This window comes from Diceros bicornis, chromosome 2 (genome assembly GCF_020826845.1).
Source record: "Diceros bicornis minor isolate mBicDic1 chromosome 2, mDicBic1.mat.cur, whole genome shotgun sequence".
Classification (NCBI taxonomy): domain Eukaryota; kingdom Metazoa; phylum Chordata; class Mammalia; order Perissodactyla; family Rhinocerotidae; genus Diceros; species Diceros bicornis.
This window is the reverse complement of record NC_080741.1, coordinates 12,823,423-12,851,413: the sequence shown is the minus strand read 5'-3', so window position 1 is coordinate 12,851,413 and position 27,991 is coordinate 12,823,423. Positions and strand designations below refer to the sequence as shown.

Sequence of the window (27,991 nt, the reverse complement as noted above, 5' to 3'; positions counted from 1 at the left end):
GCACTTAACCGCTGAGCCATGGGGCCGGCCCTGAAATTTCTGCTCTTTAACTCTTTTCAAGCTGCATAGAGTGGAAAGCAAAATTCTCCCCTAAAATATAAGGTCGTTTCTAGAGATACTGAGCATGTACTAAAAGAAGAGTTAAAGGTTCTCATGTAGAGTTCCAGCCTATTGATAAAAGGGATATAGTGGGATGGGAGGAGGGGGAGAAACAGAGCTTGAGCCTCAGCCTTGAAGCCTCCGTTTCACCATGAAGCTATAAAAAAGCCAAGAAATGTTCAGAGTAACTTATGCATGAAGACTCATGAGAAGCAGCAGTGACGATGCAGCAACTGACCAACTCAACCACTACTGAAAGAAGCGCCTAAGTGAACTTACATCTTTTTTTCCTTTAATTCTTTCTCCAAATGGTGATTCCCTTTAAATGTAGCATTGCTATCATTTGTAAACAGCGTGCTTTGTTCATAAAACAAAGAGTTCTATCAAGGCAGAAAAAGCCCAAGGAGAGGAACATCACGTCAGTCTACTTTTCCAATTAATCATACCCAGGCCTTTCAGCCTATAAAGACATACCCTGAAGTCAACTTACCCAAGTTGCAGGAAAAGCACCAAGCAAAGAGAAATAGCTTCTGAAATCCACCCCATAACCTAAAAGGTGACAAGTGACAGCTAAAGCTCCAGGATGGCTCATGGCATTAACTCTCCTCTGGAGTTGGTCCTCTGAAAGCATGGAGTGTCCATCAGCCCACCTGCCACTACCCCCCAGATCTCACCCTCCCACCTACCCAGCTTGGTGAGATATGGTAGGTAGACAGGGATTGTGACATAAGCGAATGGCCTCAGTCTGATATATGTAAATGCCAGCCCATGAGCTTCCCAGTAGGAACACAGCCTGTGAAGGCCTCATAACAGCCAACCTCTTGCAACCTCCAAGCTGACGGGCTCATCAGGGAGAGGAGGGTCCTCCTCACAGGAGAACTCACAGGAAGATTCTAGTAGAGGAGGCATCAAGAGGCCCAGAGGGCGGTGGCAATCATGTAGGCACCATGGAGACCGCCATGTGTGTTTGCTCTCCATGTTGTACATGGCAGAGATGCTGTCCTCGACTATGCTCCTGTCTGTGCTGCAAGTTCCTCTTCACCTCGGAGCGGAACTGCACCTGCTTTCCCTGCCCTTACAAGGATGAGCGGAACTGTCAGTGCTGCCACTGCACCTGCTCCGAGAACCCCAACTGCCACTGGTGCTGCTGCTCCTGGGCCAATGACCCCAACTGTAAGTGCTGCTGCACGACCAGCAGCAACCTCAAGTGCTACTACTACGAGAGCCGCTGCTGCCGCAATGCCACCATCACATTCCGCAAGGGCCGCCTCAAGAGCATCCGCATCTCGTAAGTGCCGGGCACCCAACGTGGGCCACACTGGCTCAGGAAAACTGGGGGCCCCTGCCAGCTGTGGGGTCCACAGGGAAGGCCAGCGGTCCTGCGAGTACATTTCTCTAGCTGAAAAAAGGAACCCAAGAATTTTGTAGCAATTGAGTGTGTCCTAAACAGCCACTAACCGTGGAGAGACCTGAGTTCCAAGTCCCCCATGTGTGAACAAGCACTGTGCTCCCCTGAACCTCAGCTCTCTCGTCTGTACAAACAGTCATAGCTAAGACTTAGTGCTTAAGCAACTTGCCAGGCACTGCATGCACGGCCCCATCCGACCCCCAGCACACGCCCACTGTGCAATGAGGAAACGGAGCCCTTGAGAGGGTAAGCAGCCCAGGATCAAACAGCCAGTAAGATGTGGTCAGGATTTGAACCCAAAGTCTGTGCTCTTAACTTTAAAACGCTCTGGTGCAAAATGGAGAGAACAACGCCTATCACGATTCGGTGGGTTTGAGGATTAATGTACGTGCTCTGTAGTCTGTTATGTGACATAAAAATACAAATTGCTCCTCCTCTTCCTCCTCTGAACTCTTGATATCTGCAACACTTATCGGAAAAGCAAGAACTTCCACAGCTTTTGACCCCTATGGCCTACATAAGTCCCCCAGATGGCCGTGACCTTCTGCCAGCTTTCTCTCCATTTCTATCCAGAAGTCATGGCACTGAGGGTCTCAGTTACTCATTTGGGGCATTCACTCCCTGTCTCAGGCAGTGCACATCCTCTTCCCGCTCTGACCAAGCCAGGCTTTTTATGTCACACATGAGGGGGATCTGGGAGCAGTAGGCAGGCTCCCTTGAGGAGGAACGATCAAAGCTGAGCGCTGTAAGATGACAGGATTTGGAAAGGCAGAAAAGTGAGAGGCAGGTTTGAAGCCTTTTAAGGCTGGAAAAGCCATACTGTGAGAAAGGTTCAGTGAACTCAGGGGAAGAGTATGCTCTGTCTTGCAGTTCACACTTAGTAGATGCTTAATAGATGTTACCCTCTGCTCAGGGACCTCTCATGGTGCTTGTGCGAATAGAGAACCCAGGGGTCCCGGATGCAGGTCCAGAAGCTCTGAGGTGCAGAAAGTAGTGTCCACACTCCTCTCTCCTCTCAACTGCCCCACTTTCTGCGCATCAGCAATGGAGAGTCACTGAGCCCATTTCAACAGGCGAGGGATGACATTGGTTCTTTGGGAAGATGCCTTAAGCCAGTAGCTCCCAACTGCTTTGCATGGAATCACTTGGGGATCTTTAAAGACTACTGATGCCTGGCTCCCGCCCCTAGACATTCTGATTTTATTGGTCTGGGGAACGACCTAGGCATCAGAATTGTACAGGTCCCCTCCCAGGTGATTCTAAAGCGCAGAACTGCCTGGAGGGGACAAGGAGGGAAGCTGGGAGACTTGCTGGGTGGTAGAGTGAGAACCCAGGAGCAGGAAGAACAGGGCTGAATTCGGGAGAGGGAGCAGGCTGTGCAGAGGAGCAGAGGCTGGAGATCTCAGCAAGCAGGCAAGGCCGCGGCGCTTGGAACTGTTCTGGCGCGGAACCGTGGCCACTGGATGCCCGGGTCCAAGCCTGAGCTTTCCGAGGGTGGGCAGGGATGCTATCGCAAGTGTCAAGGGGTTGGCTCTGGGCGCACTGAGGCTGATCTTCCATCTGGCCTCTCTCCTGAACCGCTGCCCTTCCTGTTCCTCACCACCACTTCCTGCTCAGCGTCTCGCTCCTCCTGCCTCACTCTGGCCGTATCCATCCCTGTCCGCCTCACTCATCTCTTCTGCTCACTTCCTGTTCCACCTGTACCCCTTCTCCCTGGGCCGTTAACACCTGTCTCTTAGCCTTGCCCTCTCTCTCTTCCTCTTCCCCCAACACCACCCCCACTCCCTCCTTCTTCTGATTTCTCTTGCTGTCTCCCTTCATGTTACACCTGATTCTCAGATTCCCACCTTATCAAACTAGAGAAGACCATCCAGCTACCCTGTGAACAATTGACCTGCATCTCCAGGTGAGCCCTTCAGGGCCCAGGGAGGAGGCTGGGAAAGCAGGGAGGGCTCAGGGCTGAGAACATTGAGGCCGGCAGGCCTGGAGCCCAGCAGCCAAATCCCTAAGGGAGGAGCCTTCCAGGTGCCTGAGTCTCCACAAGGTGCACTCTCTGCCACCACAGGGCCACTCTACTCCAACATGTCTGGGCAGCAACTTTAACTCTCTGGGCTCCGAGACATAGGTCCCTGGCCAAGGGGATGGGGAAGGAGACAGGGGCAGATGGGGACTGCAAGAAGGAACAGCAGAAGACAACACAGCCACAACATCAAGATCAACACCCAAACGTCACTAATGTGAACAGAGGAGAAGAAATAGGAACAGTCACCAATTGTGTGTCTGTTTACTCCTCCATCCCCACAGTGAATTCATTTCTTTTCATCATCTGCTTTTGCCCTGATGGTAGCTTCTTAGAACATGCACTTGAATTTTACAAGTATGCTTTTTCTTCATCCATAGTTCTTACAATTAAATATATGAAATCAGCCTTGGATATTAGACAAATAAAGAATCAACATACACACACACACAAACAGCAGAAGCACACACTTGTCATGGACTTGACCATCGTTCTCCTCTATTGTGGACATGAGCTGGCTAGCAGCAGTGGGGAGTAATTCCAGTGGCCATGTTTATTGAATGCTTGCTATGGACCAGCAGTTAAGCACACAGATTATCTCATGTAGACTTTGTAAAATCTTCATGAAGGAAGTGGTATTGTGAGCTTTGATTTACAGATGAGGAAACTGAGGATGAGAAGGGTTAGAAAACTCATCTCAAAGGTGCAACTCCAAAGTGCTGCCTTCCATCCTGTGCCATCTGCCCCTCAAGCCTGGACCCTTAGCTCTTACCTACTGGTCAGGTGGTCAGAACACACAGGTTGTAGGCTTGGCTCGGGGACTGCCTCCTGGTGGACACTTCACCCATCCTTTTTTGTGTTCTACCCTACGTACAATAATAATAATGATGTCAACGCCCTCTAGACAAAACCCAACAAGAACATACTTGTAGTTGGAGGAGACTGGATTTATTGACTCATTGCAACAAGTGAGAACACACACCATAGCAAGAGTGAGGCGTCTCAGTAAGAAGGCATCAATAAGTTATTACAGGATTTAGGCTTACGTTAGGTGAGGACTGGGGGTAAATCTCCTATCGGGTATCTTAATAAATCTCACCTAAGAGGTGGGAAGACGAGAGGGAGCCTGATGCTGCAATTTGTGACAAAGCAGCAGGCACTCCCACCAACCAGCCCAGGGGAGATCTGGTCATTTTTGTGGTTTGGACAATGTTCTTGCTTTCGTCTGAGTTCTAAGGAGACGAAGTGGTCTCGTTTCTGCTTTGCTCCATCCCAGTCCTGGGATGGCCTTGTCTGATGTTGGTGTTCTGTGATATTATTAACGGCCAACAGAACACCAAGGCCAGCTGACAGCACCAGGACTGTCTCGACTGCTTTTCTCTGGCTCAAAAATAACAATAAGCAGTTGTATATCACTTACTGTGTTCCAGGGACTGCTCTAAGGCCTTACAGGTATTAAATTCAATTTTACCCTTCTCAAGAAACTCTATAACGTGAGTACTAATTTTATATTGAGGAAACAGGCAGAGAGAGGTTGATTAACTTACCCGAGGTCACCCAGCTAAAAGATGGTGGGCGCAGGTTTAGAACCCAGGCGCCTGGCATGGAGCCCAAGCTCCTCCCCCTCACCCCCGGCTGCCTCTCACTGACCCCCACTTCTTTTAGAGGCAGAGAAACGGAGCGAGCTCCGGAGCACGCTCCTGAAGCCCTGTGTTTGCTTCTCCTTCCAGCTCCAAGACCGCTCTGCGCGTGGGGACCAGCGACACCCAGCTGGATGAGGTGAAGACGATGCCCGCGAACAGCAACCTGGTGGACCACCTCTCGTGCCCCATGTGCAGCCGGCTGCGCCTGCACTCCTTCATGCTGCCCTGCCACCACAGCCTGTGCGAGAAGTGCCTGCGGCAGCTGCAGAAGCACGCCGAGGTCACCGAGAACTTCTTCATCCTCATCTGCCCCGTGTGCAACCGCTCGCACTGCATGCCCTACAGCAACAAGATGCAGCTGCCCGAGAACTACCTGCGCGGGCGCCTCACCAAGCGCTACATGCAGCAGCACGGCTACCTCAAGTGGCGCTTCGACCGCTCCACCGGGCCCATCCTCTGCCAGGTCTGCCGCAGCCGGCGCATCGCCTACAAGCGCTGCGTCACCTGTCGCCTCAACCTGTGCAACGACTGCCTCAAGACCTTCCACTCGGACGTGGCCATGCAGGACCACGTCTTCGTGGACACCAGCACCGAGGACCAGGACGAGAAGATCTGCATCCACCACCCGTCCAGCCGCATCATCGAGTACTGCCGCAGCGACAACGAGCTGCTCTGCACCTTCTGCAAGACGGCTTTCCACAACGGCCACGACACCATCAGCCTCATCGACGCCTGCTCCGAGCGGTCCGCCGCGCTCTTCAGCGCCATCGCCAAGTTCAAAGCAGGTCCTGGTCCCCTCTCTCCCCTCCGGAATAACTGCTAGTTCAGGAAGTGATGGGGAAGATGGCTGGGGCCATGGGCTTAGTGAGAGCCGTACCTCCACCAGGTGGAGCAATGAGGGCGCTGGGAAGCCCTGAGCTGGGCTGCAAGGCACCCGCCTGCTGTCCACACTGGCACCTCGCACCAGCCACTTAACCTCCTTGTGCCTTGGTTTTCTCATCTGTAAAATGGGGATCATAGTAGTAACTCCCTCACTGGGTGGTTGTGTGGATTAAATGAGTTACTCCATGCACAGCTTGCAAAACACTATCTGGCACATGATAAGTGCATAAAGATTCTATAATCTCGGTTACAAGCTTCATGACCATGGGCCTCATTTTCCCCTTTGGAAAATGAGCTTGATCCTATAGTATCTTGAAGCTCTGTGAGCCTTTCTAAGGTGTTTTATCACTAAAGTTGGATTTCTTAAGTATTGTCCCAATTTGCAGGTGGAAAGAGTTAAGTCAATATTGAGAATTATCTCAATTTTAAATTTTCCCTTATGGTTTTTTTCCCCCCAAAACTTGCAAACAACAAAGTAAACGAACAGGTAGCAAACACATAATAACAGGAAAACTCAGAAATAGCCTATAACGTTCTGGTCAACAGCTTGTTTTTCCTGTGCACACCTGCTCACAGTTAATTTATACTGGCTACAGATAATATGATTATAGTTTCTATAAGGGAAACTGACCCTAATTTCCATTATGGAACCCTGTACAATAGCATTTTACAGAGTTCAGCAAAGAGCCCCATAACAGCTGGGCATGTATCCACCCGATTAGACGTGAGGATCTCAGGGAGCCTTTTAAGGATCTTTGCCCTTGGGAATAGCTCCCTGGTTAGAGGCCTACTTTACACAGCCCTTTTAGAAGAATTGTGTCTAATCTTCTCAATAATCCTGCAGTACAGGCATTGAAATTCCCTCCATGGAGATGACAATTGGGGTTCTAAGAAGTAATTGGCACAAATCAGCTAGTGAATGGCAGACCTGGTCTGTCTGACTCCAATGCCCATGTTAATTCCATGAATTTAACAGCAATCATTTGACAACCTGCTCTGTGCCCAAAAGTGACCAGAGTCTACAGATAGAGAGAATGAAAAACAGCAGCACCCCCGCCCCCGTGGTCTACTTCCTGAAGGAGTGGCCTACACTTCAGTGACCAAAGTGCCCCAGGTCAGCCCAGGTCTGTCCCTCGTCAGATATTTCAGTGTTCATCACACAAACATGCTGTGAGAGGGAGGCAGCTTTTCCCTGAGCTGCACAGAAAGGTCCCATTGGACGTAGAGGTGGGTCAGAGATGGACTGTACTAATTATGTCTCCCCAGGCCTCTCACCAGCATGAATATTTCAAGAACATCTTGATTTCTTAATTGCCCCATACCTGGACACATTGTCAATGGACATTTATTCAGTTTTGGAACACCACCAGGGAAGCCTAAATTAAAGAAACCCTACAGGAACCACATTGCCAAGCAAATGGGCAGCCCCAGTGGTTCCTAGAGGGTTTTCTTAAGGTGCGACTCACTGCCTGGGCTCAGCTCAATTCTCTGAGGCTTCAACATGGGACTCCCATGCAGTTGTAAGAAGCCTGGGTCTTTAACACAGAAGGAACCTAGGATGGTTTTCTCAGAGTCCAGGGCACATAAACTTCAGATAATGAAGTTCGATTCGGGGTAAGGGGACATCAGTACAAATTCCAGAGAGCCCGGAGGTTGGGAAGAAACAGGGGCCACCTTCATGGCATATGCATTCAGATACAGGTAAAGAATTTAGCCTGTCCATCTCGCTAAAGGAATCAAAAAAAAAAAAAAATTTTTTTTTTAATTTTTTGTTTATTGCAGTAACATTGGTTTATAACATTGTATAAATTTCAGGTGTACATCATTATACTTCTATTTCTGCATAGATTACATCATGTTCACCACCCAAATACTACTTACAACCCATCACCACACACATGTGCCAAATTATCCCTTTCGCCTTCCTCCCTCTCCCCTTCCCCTCTGGTAACCACCAATCCAATCTCTGTCTCTATGTGTTTGTTGTTGTTATTATCTACTACTTAATGAAGGAAATCATACGGTATTTGACCTTCTCCCTCTGACTTATTTCACTTTGCATAATACCCTCAACGTCCATCCATGTTGTCACAAATGGTTGAATTTCATCGTTTCTTATGGCTGAGTAGTATTCCATTGTGTATATATACCACAGCTTCTTTATCCATTCGTCCCTTGATGGGCACTTAGGTTGCTTCCAAGTCTTGGCTATTGTGAATAACGCTGCAATGAACACAGGGGTGCATGTATCTTTACGCATTGGTGTTTTCAAGTTCTTTGGATAAATACCCAGCAGTGGAATAGCTGGAAATTATGGTAGTTCTATCCTTGATTTTTTGAGGAATCTCCATACTGTTTTCCATAGTGGCTGCACCAGTTTGCACTCCCACGAGCAGTGTATGAGAGTTCCCTTCTCTCCACATCTTCTCCAACATATGTTGTTTCCTGTCTTGTTAATTATAGCCATTCTGACGGGCGTGAGGTGATATCTCATTGTAGTTTTGATTTGCATTTCCCTGATAGTTAATGATTTTGAACAACTTTTCATGTGTCTGTTGGCCATCTGTATATCTTCTTTGGAGAAATGTCTGTTCAGGTCTTTTGTCCATTTTTGAATTGGGTTGGTAGCTTTTTTGTTGTTGAGATGCGTGAGTTCTTTATATATTTTGGAGATTAAGCCCTTATCAGATGTATCGTTTGCAAATATCTTCTCCCAATTGTTAGGTTGTCTTTCCTTTTTGTTGTTGGTTTCCTTTGCTGTGCAGAAGCTTTTTAGATGTAGTCCCATTTGTTTATTTTTTCTATTGTTTCTCTTGCCCGGTCAGACATGGTGCTTGAAAAGATGTTGCTAAGACTGATGTTGAAGAGTGTACTGCCTATGTTTTCTTCTAGAAGTTTCACAGTTTCAGGCCTTACGTTCAAGTCTTTAATCCATTTGGAGTTAATTTTTGTGTATGGTGTAAGGTAAGGGTCTACTTTCATTTTTTTGCATGTGGCTATCCAGTTTTCCCAACACCATTTGTTGAAGAGACTTTCTTTTCTCCATTGTATGTTCTTGGCTCCTTTGTCAAAGATTAGCTGTCCATAGATGTGTGGGTTTATTTCTGGGCTTTTGATTCTATTCCATTGATCTGTGTGTCTGTTTTTGTGCCAGTACCATGCTGTTTTGGTTACTATAGCTTTGTAGTATATTTTGAAATCAGGGAGTGTGATACCTCCAGCTTTGTTCTTTTTTCTCAGGATTCCTTTAGCTATTCGGGGTCTTTTGTTGTTCCATATAAATTTTAGGATTCTTTGTTCTATTTCTGTGAAAAATGTTGTTGGAACTTTGATAGGGATTGCATTGAATCTATAGGTTGCTTTAGGAAGTATGGACATCTTAACTATGTTAATTCTTCCAATCCAAGAGCACGGAATATCTTTCCATTTCTTTGTGTCTTCTTCAATTTCTTTAAGCAATGTTTTATAGTTTTCTGTGTACAGCTCTTTCACCTCTTTGGTTAAGTTTATTCCTAGGTACTTTATTCTTTTTGTTGCAATTGTAAATGGGATGGTATTCTTAATTTCTCTTTCTGCTACTTCATTGTTAGTGTATAGAAATGTAACTGATTTTTGTATGTTGATTTTGTATCCTGCAACTTTACCGTATTCATTTATTACTTCTAAAAGTTTTCTGGTGGATTCTTTAGGGTTTTCTATATATAAAATCATGTCATCTGCAAATAGTGACAGTTTCACTTCTTCCTTTCCAATTTGGATCCCTTGTATTTCTTTCTCTTGCCTGATTCCTCTGGCTAGGACTTCCAGTACTACGTTAAATAGGAGTGGTGACAGTGGGCATCCTTGTCTGGTTCCTGTTCTTAGAGGGATAGCTTTCAGTTTTTCACCATTGAGGATGATATTAGCTGTGGGTTTGTCATATATGGCCTTTATTATGTTGAGGTACTTTTCTTCTATACCCATTTTATTCAGAGTTTTTATCATAAATGGATGCTGTATCTTGTCAAATGCTTTCTCTGCATCTATTGAGATGATCATGTGATTTTTATTCTTCATTTTATTAATGTGGTGTATTACATTGATTGATTTGCGAATGTTGAACCATCCCTGCATACCTGGAATAAATCCCACTTGATCATGGTGTATAATCTTTTTAACGTATTGTTGTATGCGATTTGCTAGTATTTTGTTGAGGATTTTTGCATCGATGTTCATCAGTGATATTGGCCTGTAATTTTCTTTTTTTGTGTTGTCCTTGTCTGGTTTTGGGATCAGGGTAATGTCAGCTTCGTAGAATGAGTTAGGGAGCTTCCCCTCCTCCTCAATTTTTGGAAGAGTTTGAGAAGGATAGGTAGTAAGTCTTCTTTGAATGTTTGGTAGAATTCACCAGGGAAGCCGTCTGGTCCTGGACTTTTATTTTGGAGGAGGTTTTTGATTACTGTTTCGATCTCCTTACTGGAGATTGGTCTATTCAAATTTTCTATTTCTTCTTGATCCAGTGTTGGAAGGTTGTATGATTCTAAGAATTTATCCATTTCTTCCAGATTGTCGAATTGGTTGGCATATAGCTTTTCAGAGTATTCTCTTATAATCTTTTGTATTTCTGAGGTGTCTGTTGTAATTTCTCCTCTTTCATTTCTGATTTTACTTATTTGTGCCTTCTCTCTTTTTTTCTCGGTGAGTCTAGCTAAAGGTTTGTCTATTTTGTTGATCTTTTCGAAGAACCAGCTCTTGGTTTTATTAATTTTTCCTATTGTTTTTTTTTTTTTTTGGTCTCTATTTCATTGATTTCTGCTCTGATTTTTATTATTTCCCTTCTTCTACTGATTTGAGGCTTTGTTTGTTCTTCTTTTTCCAGTTCCTTTAGGTGCATTGTTGGATTGTTTATTTGAGATTTTTCTTGTTTGTTGAGATAGGCCTGTATTGCTATAAACTTCCCTCTTAGAACCGCTTTTGCTGTATCCCATAAATTCTGGCATGTCGTATTTTCATTTTCATTTGTCTCCAGGTATTTTTTGATTTCTTCGTTGACCCAGTCGTTGTTCAGTAGCATTTTGTTTAATCTCCATGTATTTGTGGATTTTCTGATTTTCTTCCTATAGTTGATTTCTAGTTTCATACCGTTGTGGTCAGAAAAGATGCTTGGTATTATTTCAATCTTCTTAAATTTATGGAGACTTGTTTTGTGGCCTAATATGTGATCAGTCCTGGAGAATGTTCCATGTGCATTTGAAAAGAACGTGTATTCTTTGGTTTTTGGATGGAATGCTCTGTATATATCTGCTAGGTCCATCTGTTCTAGTGTGTCATTTAAGGCCAATGTTTCCTTATTGATCTTCTGTTTGGATGATCTGTCCGTTGGTGTAAGCGGAGTGTTAAAGTCCCCTACTATTATTGTGTTACTGTCTATTTCTCTTTTTATGTCTGTTAATAATTGCTTTATATATTTAGGTGCATCTACATTGGGTGCGTAGATATTTACAAGTGCTATATTCTCTTGTTGGATTGTTCCCTTGATCACTATGTAATGCCCTTCTTTGTCTCTTTTTACAGTTTTTGTTTTAAAGTCTATTTTGTCTGATATGAGTACTGCTACCCCAGCTTTCTTTTCATTGCCATTTGCATGGAGTATCTTTTTCCATCCCTTCACTTTCAGTTTGTGAGTGTCTTTAGGTCTGAAGTGTGTCTCTTGTATGTAGCATCTATATGGGTCTTGTTTTTTTAAAAGAACATATTTTTTAACCAGGGTTCACACTTGCTCTTAAGGACTCAATTCACTTTCTGGGGAAGTGCCATGAATCTGCATTTTAAACAGATGTCTAGGTAATTCAGAAGCACATGATCTGAGAACACACTTGGAGAAATTCCGGGCCCTGGAGAGAAGATCCAGTTTGGGTGGATTGTTTAAAGCTGTGGCGTCAGCCCAGGCTGTGCACCGGAACCACCTGCGGAGTTTACTAACCACTGACGCCCGTGTCCCATCCACACAGAGGGGATTTTTCATAGGCTCTCGTGTGATTCTAATGCGCTGCCAATGTTGAGAATCACTGGCTTAAAGGAAGCTCAGAATTTCGGCTCCTGGCCACTCAAAGTGTGGCCCACAGACCAGCAGCGCAGGCTCCACCTGGGGGCTGGTTAGACACGCAGAACCTCAGGCCCCTCCCCAGACTGACTGCATCGGAACTTGCATTTTTGGCAAGATCCCCGCAAGATTCCCAGGATGAGATTCTAAACCTAGCTGCAAACTGCCTCACCCTAGATTCCTGAGCCCCAGCTCGGCTTATTCACTCAGCAGGGGAGGCCAAGAGTTATTTTTAAGTTCCCCAGGTGATTCTGGTGTGCACAGAGGGCTGAGAACCACAGCTGGAGAAATTAAGAACATGGGCTTTGGAGTTAGACAAATAGAATTAGGGACAGGCCCTGGTTTCTCCCGGTTACTTGCTGTGTGACACTGGACAGTCACTTAACTTCTCTGTGCCTTAGTTTCCTCATTAATAAATGGGAACAATAGCTTCCTCATAGGAAGATATGTGTAATGTATGATAATATATTGATATGATCCATAATATGTGTAATATATGATAATATATGGATATGATCCATAATAAATGTTTACTAAATAGTAGCTAGTTTTAAGTGCATTGCCTGAAAGAGACCTTGATGTGACTTTGCTCTAAGACCAGCTCTTGCAAAGCTGTCCTATTGTAAGGGGTGGAGGTGCTTCTGGACTCCTCTTTCTTTTCTCTTCTCTTGGCTGCCTCTTTTCTCTCATCTAAGGAATTTTTATCCTACCTCCTCTCTTATGCTCTACATAAGCTTAACCAATCCCTAATAAAGCGAGGAATTTCCTATCCAAGTATCTTGGACAGTGAGTAACTATTGAATAGTCAAAGAAATTAATGCATGCAGTGGAATTTCCGCTGCCATAAGTCGCAGTAAGGCTTGCATTTGGGGAGGGCGGGGAGCACCTCTCAGCAGCACTGCAACCACACTCTGAGAGTCCCCATTCAGCCCCCATCTGCATCGCCTCCTCATCCCTCTGGCCCTGTGTGAGGGAGGAGGTGGGCAGAGGAAAGGGGGGCTTCAGAAAGCAGACCAGAGAGTGACACTGCTGACATTCACCCCAAAGATGTTAGAAAACAGGACAGAATGGCTTTCACTCAACAAACACCTTGTGAGCACCTCTACACACCCTGGACACAGTGGTACCCAAGCCAGCGTGGTCCTGTCTCGTGGTCTGATAGAACGCTAGGGTTCCTCTTACTCATGTACACATCATTGTTACAACGGCCCCCACCCACAAGGGTCCAGCTACTGTGGACCCAGGACTGTGTTAAGAATCAAGTGCAAAACGACTTGGTCACCCCCACTCCTGAGTAAAATTTAGTGAGGATTATAGCCCAACAACTCACTGCAGAGGTGGCCTTCCATGGGGAGGCCCTTACCTTGAGAATAGGCCACAGAAGGCTGACAAGTCTTCAAATCACTGCCTAATGCTTAAATCCCTGCAAAGCCCACAAAGGTGCTCAGACAGAGATGTGCCATGTGCCCACCCCCTTCCCATTCATAGCATCCTCTGCACTGCAGGATCATTGGGTTTATGAGTGTTGTGAGCATCAGTGCCCTCTCACGTTCAGATTCTAGGCTCTGTATCTCTAGTGCCTAGAAAGACACACATAACAGGCTTCCGGTAAATGTTTGTTGAATGACTGAATGAACTTAAAATCCAAAAACCATGTGAGAAGCTGCAGGACGAATTGGGCTCTCCTTGAAGGGTAACAGCAGACCCTTTCTTGAAAGGAAGTGAGAGAAAGGCAAGAGATGGAGGCCAGTTGACCCTGAGAGAGTTGAAGTCCCCCAGCAGAGAAAAAGGGTGTGTGAAGGAGCGGCCTCAGCAGAGGAAAACTGCTGACTTCTCGCTGTTGTCCAGGGCTGGGTTTTTGGTGGATGAGGCAACATTTAAAAGTAGTCATCAGAAATTTAGTTCTTTCTCCTACCCCTGCAAAAGCTTAGCTTTCATACCAGGAAACCCAGTCACTTTGTGACATCGCCTCTTCTCAAGTCCAGCTTACTGACAAGTAAAGTCTGGTGAAAACTAACATCAAGGGTGGCCTTGAACTTCCAACTCCAGACCCAAGGTCACAGGGATTACTGTTTCAAGATAGGAGTGGGCCAGGGAAGGATGGCCGGTAGACATGAGGGAGGTATGAGACGAAGAGGAAAAGGGGGATATTGAGGGAGGCCAAATGCGTTCCATATCCTCTTCTGGCATGTTCCAGCCCAGCTGCAAGGGCTTGCCTCCCTCTCCACCTGCTTCCTCGGAGTCCGAGGTAATCCACTCCAGTTTGCTACCAGCTTCGACATCTGGGGAGATGAAGATTTTAACTGAAGTAACTAACTTTATTTTGCAGTCCGATATGAAATTGATAACGACCTAATGGAATTCAACATTTTAAAAAGTAGCTTTAAAGCTGACAAGGAGGTAAAGCGAAAAGAAATCAGAAATGGATTTCTGAAGCTGCGCAGCATTCTACAGGAGAAAGAGAAATCCATCATGGAGCAGATAGAGAACCTGGAAGTATCCAGGCAGAAGGAGATTGAAAAGTACGTGTACGTCACCACCATGAAAGTGAACGAAATGGATGGCCTGATTGCCTACTCCAAGGAGGCCCTGAAGGAGACGGGCCAAGTGGCGTTCCTGCAGTCCGCCAAGATCCTGGTGGACCAGATCGAGGACGGCATCCAGAGCACCTACAGGCCCGACCCACAGCTCCGGCTGCACTCCTTGCACTGCATGCCCTTGGACTTCGCTGAGCTCTCCAGTGCCATCCACGAGCTCTTCCCCACAGGACCCAAGAAGGTGTGCTCCTCCGGGGACTCCCTGCCCTCCCCCTATCCCACCCACTCAGAGATGATGATTGCCAGGAAGGTCACTTTCAGCACCCACAGCTTCGGCAACCAGCAGATATACCAGCGAAGCTCCTCCTTGTTGTCCTTCAACACCACCGTTGGCGAGAAAGCCAAGATGGGTCTGGAGGCCTGTGGGAGAGCCCAGTCGGCCGCACCTGCCAAACCCACAGATGGCCTCTACACCTACTGGAGCACAGGGGCAGAAAACCAGCCTGTGCAGAACAGCAACAGCTTCCACAACTGGTACTCATTCAATGACGGCTCCGTGAAGACCCCAGGCCCAATTATTATCTACCAGACTCTGGTGTATCCGAGAGCTGCCAAGGTAAGAAAGGCTCTGGGCCCTGTGGGGAAGGTGGGAGGGTGTAGGGTACTGAACAGAGGTGGGTAGCCAGGAAAGGTCGCGGTTATCTCTTTGACCTCTGGGGTCCAGTCACTCAAATCTGCTCCTCTGGATTCTCTGTGGTCAGCCCATTCAAAACGAGTAATTTCCTGAAATCTTAAGTAACCCAAGATTGGCTTAAAGCAAACAATGTATTTAACTCACGGTCAGAAATACATCTGAAAGCCCCAACCCCACTTCAAAGGCAGCTTCTCTATTGAAAGAGAACTCAATTTGGGAACCAAAGTAATTTGAAGAGACTGCTTAGAGAATGTAATATTTCCCAGAGGAGAGCCTGTAATAGTTGAGAGAGCACAGAAATTGGAATTAGAAATGCAGGCTCCATTATCTATCAGCTGTGATTTCTCTAAATTGCTACCTTTCCTAAAGAAAATATCGAGCCTCTCCATGATTTGGAAAGATTGGTAGAATAATCCCCAGTGGAATTCTTATCTCCTGAGATTCGACCTCATTTGTGGGTGTGGGTGTGGCTCTCTCACAGACCTCTACAACTGCCATCACCTGGCTTTAGGGGACACGACTCCTCCTCCCCCTCTTGGCCGAATGGACAAATGACCTTTCCTTTAACATTCCTTTCAAATCCAGCTGAACCTAAATTAAACTGTTTATAGAACATTTTATTAAAGTTTAGGGAGGAAAAAAGATTAACTTGCAACTAGATATCCTATTACAGCATATCTTGCCTCCTCTTGGGCTTCCCTAGGGACATCTCCCAGACCAGCCTATGGCCTGCTTCCATGTGGCAGAGCCCATCTTTTGCCCCCATAATCTGAGAAGACTCCCAAAGACTTTTAGCATCCTTGAAGTCTAAACCAGCAGTTCTCAAATGTGAATGTCAACCAGGGATCTTGTTAAAATGCAGATTCTGTTTCACTGGGTCTCAGCGGGGCATGAGATTCTGTGTTTCTAACAAACTTCCAGCTGTTGCCATTGCTGCGGGTCTGCAGACTGCACTTTAGTATCAAGGGTCTAAAAACAAGAAAATGAAAGCCAGGTACTGACCAAGCTTTCCCTCTCCATTCTCCTGAGACATCATAATCTATGTTTTGGAGTCCATAACTTGGAGTCTATAACTGACACCAAGAATGACCTTACACTGCAAGGTAGAACACACTCTCCCATGGGCTATCAGACCCAGCAAAGTATCTCTGCCCTCCACATAAGAGATGCCCACAATTGAGCAGCTGAACCTGCATTTCCAAATGATACTAGATCAGTAAAGCCTGCAGTGTACGTGACATTAGCTCAGGGATAGCATTAGGTCTCATCTCCATGCGACTCAGATCTGTTGGGAGGTTGGCAGGATCTTTCTCTGTACGGGAAGGATGCTCTGGTGATGTGTGCTCTGTACTTGGGCTTGGAAAACAGTCACCTCATGCCACCTGTTAGTCATCCCTGCATGAGATCAAGACAGGGGCCTACACAGGAAAACCTAGACAAGTCATTGGCTGCCAAGAGAGGACACCTAAACCTACTGCCAAACAGTGGTATCTGATGCAAAAATATCCTAGATCCCTAGTTTAGGGTCATGGAATGGAATTCATACAAGAATCATAGTGCTCAGTAATGCAAAAGATGAAATCTGTCTTGACATCTCTCTCACATAGTGGTTGACTAACAGTCCCCTTTAGGCTTTTGGCATAGAAAATATTTTTAAAGTTAGTCTTATAACTTGTCAATATGTATCTTAAACATCCTAGAGTTTTTCACAAAAACTCAGTTTTATTTCTAGAAATCCCTCCCAAGGAAATGGTTAAAAATTCAGATGGAGATTCATGCCCAAAAGTATTTTCATTGCACCATTATTTATTAGAGTATAAAGTTAGAAACAACCTAAATGTTCAACTATAGGATTAAATCATTTATGGGGCAGTTATTAAAATGATGCTTTACTGAATTTTTAATGAAATAGGGAAATCTATAAAATATAATAGGTGAAAGAAAGCAAGAATCAAAGCTATATAATCCAAATTGTATATATTTGTGTGTTTATGTGTATTCCAAAATTGGAAAGAAATAATAATAAATTATTAAATGAATTGTGGTATTATAAGTGATGTTTATTTTCTTCCCTTATACTTTTTCTATATTTTCCAATTATTTTACAATGAGTACGTTTGTTTTGATCATCAGAAAAAAACATTAATTTTTATTAAGTATATAAATTATTAAAAGTTTTAAGTATAAATATATAAAAAGTAATTATAAATTAATTATATACATATATAAAAAATTTTAAATTTATATAATTATAAGAGTGATTACAAATTAATTTTATAAATATATTTAAATTTATTAAAATTTAAATAAAGCATGCAATATCTGTTAAAACATACAATTATTATAAAATATTTATATGCCAGGCAAAATCTGCTAATTGACATTTGTTAATATATCTCTTCCCAAGAGTTGATACTTTATGCTTTGAGTGTGAACATTTGTCTGCATTACTGGGATACGTCGTTTCACCTCTCTGGGCCTCTACTTCTTGTGTATAAAAGAGAGGATTGGAATAGATGCACTTTTCATCTTCCAATATTCTGTGATTCCATTGGAATTTGCTAAATGTAACATTTCTGAGCCTCAACTGTAAAATGGGACACTAAAATCTCCCTTCCAGGGAGTTGCGAGGACCAACTGAGTTAGGCAACGTCTGACACAGAGTCTGACGCATGATAGGGGTTCAGTACATGGTAGTTACTTTGATGTCCGGAGGACAGTGGGGTCGCCTCTACGATGACCGATGGTAACAGAGCCCAGAGGAGCATCTTCTGCTCTTGAACCATTACAAGCATCAGGTCAGGCCTCATCACACTGGCTTTCAAGACTGTTGCACAGGCTCTAATTCAAAGTCTTCAGCAGGTGGAGGGGCTGGGGTCAGCTTCTACTCACCCCACAGATAGTCAATGACACAAATCGTTACGGGGAAGAAACCTGGATGGAGGGTCGGCTCAGCGGCGCAAGCGGTTAAGTGCGCGCGCTCCGCTGTGGCGGCCTGGGGTTTGCCAGTTCGGATCCCCGGGCGCGCACAGAAGCACCGCTTGTCAAGCCATGCTGTGGCGGCGTCCCATATAAAGTGGAGGAAGATGGGCACGGATGTTAGCCCAGGGCCAGTCTTCCTCAGCAAAAAGAGGAGGCTTGGCAGATGTTAGCTCAGGGCCCATCTTCCTCACCAAAAAAAAAAAAAAAAGAAAGAAAGCTGGATGGTGTGTACAGCACCACACCACACGTTCGTTTCTTCACAGGTTTACTGGACATGCCCGACAGAAGACGTGGACTCTTTTGAGATGGAATTCTATGAAATCATTACTTCCCCTCCTAACAATGTGCGGATGGAGCTCTGTGGGCAAATCCGGGACATAACGCAGCAGAATCTGGAGCTGCACAACCTGACCCCCAACACCGAGTATCTGTTTAAAGTCAGAGCCATCAACGACAACGGTCCCGGGCAATGGAGTGACATCTGCAAGGTACTGTGCACGTTGTTTCTCAGACAGATGCTCTTTATAAGCTCTGGATGTGGGTCCGCTAGGAAAATCGTGAGATCACAGAACCCACCATGTGACCCACCCACCCCCTAATCCCAGAAAACATGTCAACTCAGAGCCAAAGACAGCTGCTGGCCTCAGCCGCCTGCAAATGAGGCCTGAGAATTGTTAGCTCTTTTGATTCAAAAGACATTGGTGCCAGGCACGGTGTTAGGACATGGAGATTCAGGGGAAAATAAGACATAATCCTTGCCTTCAAGGAGCTCAGGGTCTAGTAAACAAATAATTGTGGTGTGAGAAGGACAGAAAAAGAGTTCCATGTTAGCCCCACGGTGACTCAAAGCAAGGCTAGAGTGCCAGATGTAACACATACAAATACAGGAAGCCCAGTTAAATTTGAATTTCAGGCAAACAACAAATAATTTTTTAGTATAACTATGTCCCATGTAATATTTAGGACATACACATGCTTAAAAAATTTTTATTTGTTGTTTATCTGAAAGTCAAGGAATAGCCACTGAGCAGATCAGGATGGACTCCAAAAAAAAGAAGAGAAGAGATTATTCCTATCTTCCTTGTGATGCAAGACTGAATCTTCTTATAGCTCTAGGGGACACACATTCCAGAGTATAATTGCATTGATATTCAAAGGAGAAAGGGAAGAAAAATACTAAGACTGACCAGAGCTGTCTTACTGTGCAACCACGATGGTCGTCTTCGGAATCAGAGTAGATTATGTCTTCATCAGGATTCTTTAGGAGTCAAGAGAATAAATCCACCCATTTCAGCTTTTGAAAAGGGAAATTTATGAGACAGAGAGTGGGGAGCCTCATGAGACCACTTCCAGCCAGGAGATACATCTGATACCCACGGGAACAGAAAGTTATCAGTTTCTCTCTCTCTCTCCCCCTCTCTCCCTCTCAGTCTCTCCTGCCCACCCCATCCCCTTCCATCTCTGCTTCTCTCTGAATCTGCACCATTTTCAGCTCATCGTTTCTCCTCCTCTAAATTCAGTTTGCATGTGGTTTTGGATTGTCGTGGCCCAACCTCGGTGTGAACAACACAACCTGACTAGCTAGGCTCCCTGCATCTCTGCTCAAATGTTTGCAGAAGAGAATCTGATGGGTTGCTACCTCTAGCGATAAAGGGAAGCAGGAGGTAGGGTGGGGGCAGGATTATGCTGTTGGTCAGTATAGCAGGGCAAGTCTCCTGGGGGTGGGGGCTCTCTCCTCCATCCTGATTGCCAGCTCTGAGGGTGATGCTCTGCTTCTGGAGCCCAGCACCCACATGCACTCCCTCCCCACCCCCAGAGGTCAGACACACACAAGGAAGGAAGTGGGATGAGAAAGTCTAGACCCCAGCTAGTTACCCTATCAGTCAGTTGCCCAGATCCCACTTCTTGTTGACCCCTTCTCTTCAGAGCATGGAACACCAACAGCTGCCACCATTTTTGTAGCGTGTCCTTTTGACTATAGATTTTTCCTTCAATCTAATTCCATCTGCCTTCTCATTTTTTAGAAATTCCTCAAAAATGTCTTGCCCATGAAGGGCACTCAGTGCTGTTACTAATTTTTTTAAAAATATATCTTCTGTTATTTTCAGATGCTAGGGACAGGGACAGGGGCAGAGATTGATGTGTGTCGGGTTTTCTTAGGTAAATGTTTTGTCATCCCTCTGAAATGCTAAATTCTTTGAGAGCAAAATTCATGTCCAATTCATCTTTCTTTCTCCCACCATGCTTCCACAGCACTGTGCATATCGCAGGTTCTTAATGGTTGTTGAATGAATACTTGAGTGAAAATGTGAAAAGCAAATGAATACATGGATGAACATCTAAATTAAAGAGTGAAGAAATAAACTGATAAATAAAATTAATAATTACGAAGTACTATAAAATGCCTGAAAGCTAAGTGTTTTATACAATCAGTCAAGAAATAACATTTGCCCTGAAATTGTGTTTATGTGATTAATTTGCACTCCCTATATGGCAAGGAAACTTATTCCAGTTTCTTTGCTTTTTAACACAATTTCTAAATGAGCAGAGCACTAATTAATGAGGTTTTCTGGAAGCTTCATTTTTATCTGACTCACAGAGCTGCAATATAGATTTTTCCTTCAGAAGTAATTCTTCCTCCCCCTTTGTGCTTATATTAGCATTCCAGGGGAAACACTGCTTTCCTTAACATTTGTCATGATTTGCATAAGTAAAGGCTTCAATAGCAAATGAAAATAAGATGGTGTGTTTGAATGACATTTATAAAGCTTCATAAAAGTAATGACTTCAGCTCTTTCCTATAAAATCGAAATATTCTTCCTTTGGCATCAGTTCTATGCAGGTATTCCTGAAAGGTTTCATTTAAATGCTGTAATGAGGCAGCAGAATCATTTCTTATCCAAAATGCAATATTTCCATCAAATGTTCTTTTGTAAAGGAAGTGAAATAACACTTTTGATATTTGATTTTCATAGTCTGTGGCTTGTTGATTTTTTTAAGGGATTTTATTTGGAGTATAATACATGAAGCACGAAAATTAACTTTAATGCTTTTTTAAGGTCCCATTTGTTGAAGGCCAGCTCTGTATCAGACACTGCGTATTCGTTATCACTGATGGTCCCAACTGCTAGAAAGGCGAGGAGTTATTGCCTCTATCTTACAGACGAAGAAACTGAGGCTCAGAGAGGGAAAGTGTCTGACCTCAGGTAACTCGAAGGAGGAGTTGAGTGGGAACCTAGGTCTCACCCACGGCAGGAGCTCCTCGTCCCCCTGCACCATGATCAGTTGCAGCCAAGTCTGGGCAGGGTGGGCTCAGCCCTGGGAATCCAGCACCTCCCTGTGGGAGGACGTTGTCAAAGCCAACAACAGTGAGAGCTGGACTTCCATTTATTTGAGAGGCAAAATCGTGCACTAGAAAGAGCATTGGACTTGGGCTGGTACACCCGGGTCCAAGCCCCAACTCCACTAGGCTGCAAGCTCCCTGAAGACAATGCCGTCATACTCAGCCTCTTCGCCCACAGTCCCCACCTGAGAGCCTCTGACATCCAAGAGCCTAATATTTTTGAAAGAACAAAGAAATGTATTTTTAGGCAAGTCAAGTGTCCTTTGGCCTCAGTTTCTCCTCCTGTTCTTCCTGTCATCTCAGTGCACCTGCTGACCACCCACCCCATTTCTGAAAATGGTCTCCTTACTTTGACTGTCTCTCTCTGACTTCAAATCTCAGCTGACTTCCAGGAAGTCTTCCTTCCAGGAAGTCCTCCAAATCAAACTTTCCATCTGTGCTCTGGTTTCCTCTTGCTGCTGTAACAAATTAGTGGCTGAAACAATGCAAATTTACTTATTGTCTTACGATTCTGGAGGACAGAAATCCAAAATGGGTGTCAGTGGGTAAAATCAAGATGTCAGCAGAGCTGTGTTCCTTCTGGAGGCTCTAGGGGAAAATCCATTTCCTTGTCTTTTCTAGTTTCTAGCAGCTGCCCATGTTCCTTGGCTCACGGCCCCTTCCTCCATTTTCAAAGCTAGCAACATTAGGCTGAGTCCTTCTCACACAGCCACCTCTCTGGTTCTCTTCTGCCTCCCTCTTCCACTTTGAAGGACTTGTGATTACGTTGGACCCACCTGATGATCCAGGATAATCTCCCTATCCTAAAGCCAGCTGGCTGGCAACCTTAATTTCCCTTTGCCATGGAACATAACATATTCACAGGTTGCTGGGATTGGGACACGGCCATCTTTGGGGGACCATCAGTCTGCCTACACCAATCTGTAAACTGGATGTCCCAGATGACATCAGATTTGGAGGTAAAATTTCAGGCCCAACAACAGTCACAAACTGGTACTGTTCTGAGTCTTTCCCTACAGCTCTTCAGAAAATGTGCCGACATCTTCCCACACACATCCTCTCAAATTCCTTCTCAGTTTGTAGCGGGGTCCCCTCCTCCCTTCCTCCCCTGTGCCTCGTGTGTGCTTAGGAAGTAGTCCTGCCTGCTCCCCTGAGTCTCTGCAGGCTGCTCCCTCCCTGCTCAGGCTGCGCTCAGGCTGGAACCGCAGCCACAGAGCAGGGCTACCTGGTCTTCCTGGGCATCTTACCTTGGTTTCATGAAATCCCCCTTTCGGTTTTTCCTCCGTCCCCACCGTGGACCCTCTGCGTAGGCTGAGACTCGCATCTTCAGGGGTTGGGGTTGGAGGACAATCTGAGGGACCAACACTGTTCCACACTCAGAATAACTACCCCAAACCTACCCCACACACACCCACACACTCATAGTGGCTCCTGACCCTGAAATGAAATCACAAAGGTTTGCATTCTCTATCTCCTCAGGATTTATTCTTTTCCAAAGAGCTCCTCGATCCTCCATGTAAATAGAACCCTACTGGTCCCTCCCTCCTTGCCCTGCAGACAAGCTTGAACTCTGGAAGGAATTTAATCTAGGCTTAAGCTGGACATGTTATTTCAACCTCATACACGGAAGGTTGGATTAATCACCCACCTCAGGTCATGGTCCGTTATCAACACTGGTCTCTGCAAGGCCCTTTTCTTGTTTGTGTATCTCTTCCCTTTAGTGACCATCTCTCTAGACATGCCTTCTAATGTTTTATGTGCATCTTGTTGCTTTTATGTGTGTTGATGTGTTGTTAACTTACACACGATGTGTGTTGTGTTGAATGTGTTGTTAACTTACACAAATAGGACTATGTTACTTATCTCACTTTGTTTCTTACCTCTTTTCCCTGAACACTGTTTTATGACCCATCTGTGTTGTTATGCATATTTGGTCCCTTCCTCCTGTTGCTGCACATCCTTCACAATGCGCATTTGTTCCCCACGCCTTACCTCTCCACTCAGCCGGGACGGACACCCAGGTCACCTCGACAATGCTGTAGTGACCTACTTCATTCATGACACTTTGTGGGCAGGATGAGGTGTGAGAATTTCTCTGGGGCATTGTGTTTTAATGACATTTTGATAGGGCTGCCTATCAAAATGCTACAGACTGGGTGGCTTAAACAACAGAAATTAATTTTCTCACAGTTCTGGAAGCCGGAAGTCCAAGATCAAGGTGTTGGCAGGTCTGGTTTCTTCCAAGGCCTCTCTTCTGGGCTTGCAGATGCCTGCCTTCTCCCTGTATCCTCACACGGCCCTTTCTCTGTGCGAGTGCGCCTCTGGTGCATCTCTGCGTGCCCAAATTTCCTCTTTTTATAAGAACACCAGTCCGCTTGGATTAGAGCCCTCCCTAATGACCTCATTTTAACTTAATCACCTCCTTAAAGGCCCTATCTCCAAAAACAGTCACCTTCTGAAGTAGCGGGGGCAGGACTTCAACATATGAATTTTGGAGGACACAATTCACCCTTATCAGATATACAGCACGAGTGAATCGCTGGGTCGCAGAGTGTGTGCACACTTGATTTGACTGCATGCATGTAGCCTTCCATAAGGAATGAATGAGGACCCCTATATCCCAACCCCCACCTACATTTGGCATAATCCAGCTTTCTACTATTTTGCTAGCACAATAGGTATAAAGTACTTTCTTCCATACTGTTTTAAATGTCATTTCATATGCTTGTTAGTTTTCAGGATTTTCTCGTCTGTAAATTGCCTGCTAAATATCCTTTGCCCATTTTTCTATTGCATCTTTCTTTTTCTAGGTGATTTCCAGGATATTCTTGTATATCCTAGATAATGGTTTTAGACATTGCTAATATCTTCTCCATTCTGACATTTGTCTATTAACTTTGTTCATAGTATACTTCATGAAACAGCAGAAATCTTCAATTTTGATGTGATCAAAGTCATCAATTATTTTTTCCTTATGGTTTGACCTTTTGAAGTTTTGTTTAAAAAGTCTTTCTGTGGGCTTAGATGACAAAGCTAATCTTCCACATGTTCTTTTGTTAACTTGACAGTTTCGCCTTCTGGATTTGGGTCTTTTTTTGTGTGTGTGTGAGGAAGATCAGCCCTGAGCTAACATCCATGCTAATCCTCCTCTTTTTGCTGAGGAAGACCGGCTCTGAGCTAACATCTATTGCCAATCCTCCTCCATTTTTTCCCCAAAGCCCCAGTAGATAGTTGTATGTCATAGCTGCACATCCTTCTAGTTGCTGTATGTGGGACGCAGCCTCAGCATGGCTGGAGAAGCGTTGCGTCGGTGTGAGCCCGGGATCTGAACCTGGGCTGCCAGTAGCGGAGTGTGCGCACTTAACCACTAAGCCACGGGGCCAACCCCGGATTTGGGTCTTTAATTCATCTAGGGCCCACTTTTGTCCATAGTGCTAGGGAGGGACAGACTTTTTTGGCCATCTAGTGAGCATATTTTCCCAGTATCATCTACCAAGCAATGTCTTCCCCATTAGTATACAACAGGGGCCACTTTGACCTTATAGTAAATTGCCATATATTTAGGGATGTGTCTCTAAGCTCTCTATTGTATCCCGTTGGTCAATTCGTCTGTTCTTATGTCAGTACCACAATTGTTTTATGGTTGTTTAACCTCGGCTTTGTGCTTTTTCTTGTTTAACTGTTAAGGTGAGTCTGCCTGTTACACTTCTTCTTTTTTAAGGTTTATTTAGCTAATCATAGAAATGTATTCCTTCATATAAATTTTGGAGTAAGTAAATTAAATTCCTAAAACAAAAAAATCCAGATAGAATTTGATTAGGTAGGCATTGAGTCTCTAAATTAATTTGGAGACAAGTGATATTTTTGTAATGTATCTGAACATTTAATCAAATAATCTTCTATGTACTTTACTAGGGCTTTTAAGTTCTTCCAATAGAGGTACTATATGTTCCTTGTTAAACCAGATAGTCTACAGACTTTGTTGATATTATGAATGTTATTTTATATTTGATTATATTTTCTAACGTATTGCTGGTTTACAATAAAAGCTATCGGTTTTGTAGGTTAATCTTGATTCCAGAAATCTTGATAAACTTATTATTCTGACAGTCTATCTGTTGATTGATTCTGCTTGTCTTTTCGGGCATATGATCCTATCATCTAGGATCATACAATAGTTTTATTTCTTTCCTTACAATTCTTGAACATGTATTTCTTTTCCTCTCCTTACAGCTTTGGCCAGGGCCATTGGTCCTACAGAAAATGATAGCCGTGCTAGTTGATAACGTTGTCTTATTCCTGATCCTAACATTTCTCCACTGAGCCATGATGGTTTTTATTTAGTTTTGTGGTGTTTAATCCTTATTAAGTTAAGAAAATTTTCTGCTACTTCTAAATTTCTGAGAGCTTGTACAACCGTATGAATTTTTTTGTATCATTTGAGATAATCACATGATTTTTCTCCTTTTGGCACTAATGAAATGAATTATGTTGATTTTCTGATGTTAAACTCTATGTGCATTCATGGAATAAACCCTATGTGATCATGATGTATTATTTTTTAATATACTTGATTTTAGTTAGCTCAGACCTTATTTTGGATTATTGTATCTATGATCATAAATGAACTGGACCTATAATATTTTGCTTATATTGTGTGTATCTGGTTCTGGAATCAATATTTTACTAGCTTGATAAAATGAGCTATGACACTTTTGTTTTCTTCCTATTTTCTAGAATAACTCTTTCTTAAAAGTTTGGTAGAATTCATTTGGAAAACCGTCGGAGCATTTTGGACAGGGAAGGGGATGGAACTATCATTTCAATTTCTTTAGTATCTTCAGTTTGGTTCTCTGTTTCTTCTGTCCTGTTTCATCTGATCTCCTTGTTCATAGACACATCTCAATCCCCACTGCCCCATTCACATGTCACACACCGTCTTTATCTCTGGAGATCCAGACTACACTTTAAGGCGGAGCTCAAATCTCCTATTTTTTTATGAGTCAATTCCCAAACTGTCACAATGCTATTCTTCCTCCCTCATTGACCCCTGAGGGCTCTGCATACTCCCCACGCTATTTATATTACCTTTATCAGGGTTATGTATTATCTCCATTTTTATCCAGAAATAGGTAATCTAATGTCATGTATATAATATGATCTTTACCTTGCATGAAGTCCTGGTTTCTCTAAAACTGAAAGTAAATTCTGTAAAACTAGAGAGCATGATGGTAATGTGTCTATTTTTTTTTTTTTTTGCCCTTTCCCTTTGAATACAAATATTAAAAGTTAAAAGCTTTGTATATAGAGACTTTGTACAAACATTGCTCTTTGCCATCCAAACCACACCACACCCCACCCCATGTGCCCCATGAGTCCTGATTCGTCTAGACAGTGCCCGTTGATCCAGTGGGCTATCTCTCATGCCTCAATCTCAACCTCACTCCCTAAATGCCTCTTCAGTAAATGTGTATTTGGAAGGAATGGGAATGCTGCCAGAGCAGAGAAATGGAGAAACCCATCACCTTCAAGGTAAGGAATGGAGATCCACGTCTGAGCTGAGTTGGTGAGACTTCTAGGAGGGTCCTACTGTCCAGTGCAATCTGCCTTTTCTAGATAGCACTGACCATTCCCTGTGATCAAAGATAGTATGAAGCATCAAAGGCAGATTACAAATTATGGTTCTGTTCACCTTCTGTCCACTTTTCTAAGAACCTTCTCTTTACCATAACCAATGCTGGGATACAGAGATGAAAGACTGTCATTTCCCCTCGACCCCAATCAAGGTGCTCAGTCTGGTAAGAAAGTCAAACACAGTCGCTGAAATTTACAAATGATAAGAACTGGGACAGAAGCAATTACCAGAGCTGGGGGAGGACCCGGGGGCTACTCTATGGTGACACCCACCTGAGGTCACAGCCCCAACACAATCATCAGCACTCAGTCACATGAGATGCCTTGAAGGAAGTGGGACCTGATCTGTGAAATCCCAGTTCCACCACATATTCCCCGTGGGACTTTAGAAAAGCTATCCAGTCCTTTTGAGCCTCAGTTTCTTCATCTATAAAATGGGCTGATGGCACCCGCCTCACGTGGTTGTCATGAGACGTTAATGAGATGATGTGTGTAGCTTCTGGCACGCAGCAAGGGCCAGGATCCTGGGACTGCTGCTTCCCTTGTGGCTGGTGCCATGGCTCTCTGCTTCTAATTGCAGGTGGTAACACCAGACGGGCGTGGGAAGAACCGAGCTAAGTGGGGCCTGCTGAAGAATATCCAGTCTGCCCTCCAGAAGCACTTATGA

The 27,991-nt window shown here is 44.4% G+C and overlaps 1 protein-coding gene across 1 annotated transcript; it reads left to right on the top strand.

Annotated features, from left to right (window-relative positions):
- Positions 1–1,046: 1,046 nt before the first annotated feature.
- On the top strand, positions 1,047–27,991 carry TRIM42 (tripartite motif containing 42). The gene is made up of 5 exons (XM_058550273.1): positions 1,047–1,387; positions 5,258–5,955; positions 14,464–15,287; positions 18,611–18,835; positions 27,905–27,991. Exons 1-5 carry the CDS (start codon positions 1,047–1,049, stop codon positions 27,989–27,991), a joined length of 2,175 nt encoding a protein of 724 aa, XP_058406256.1.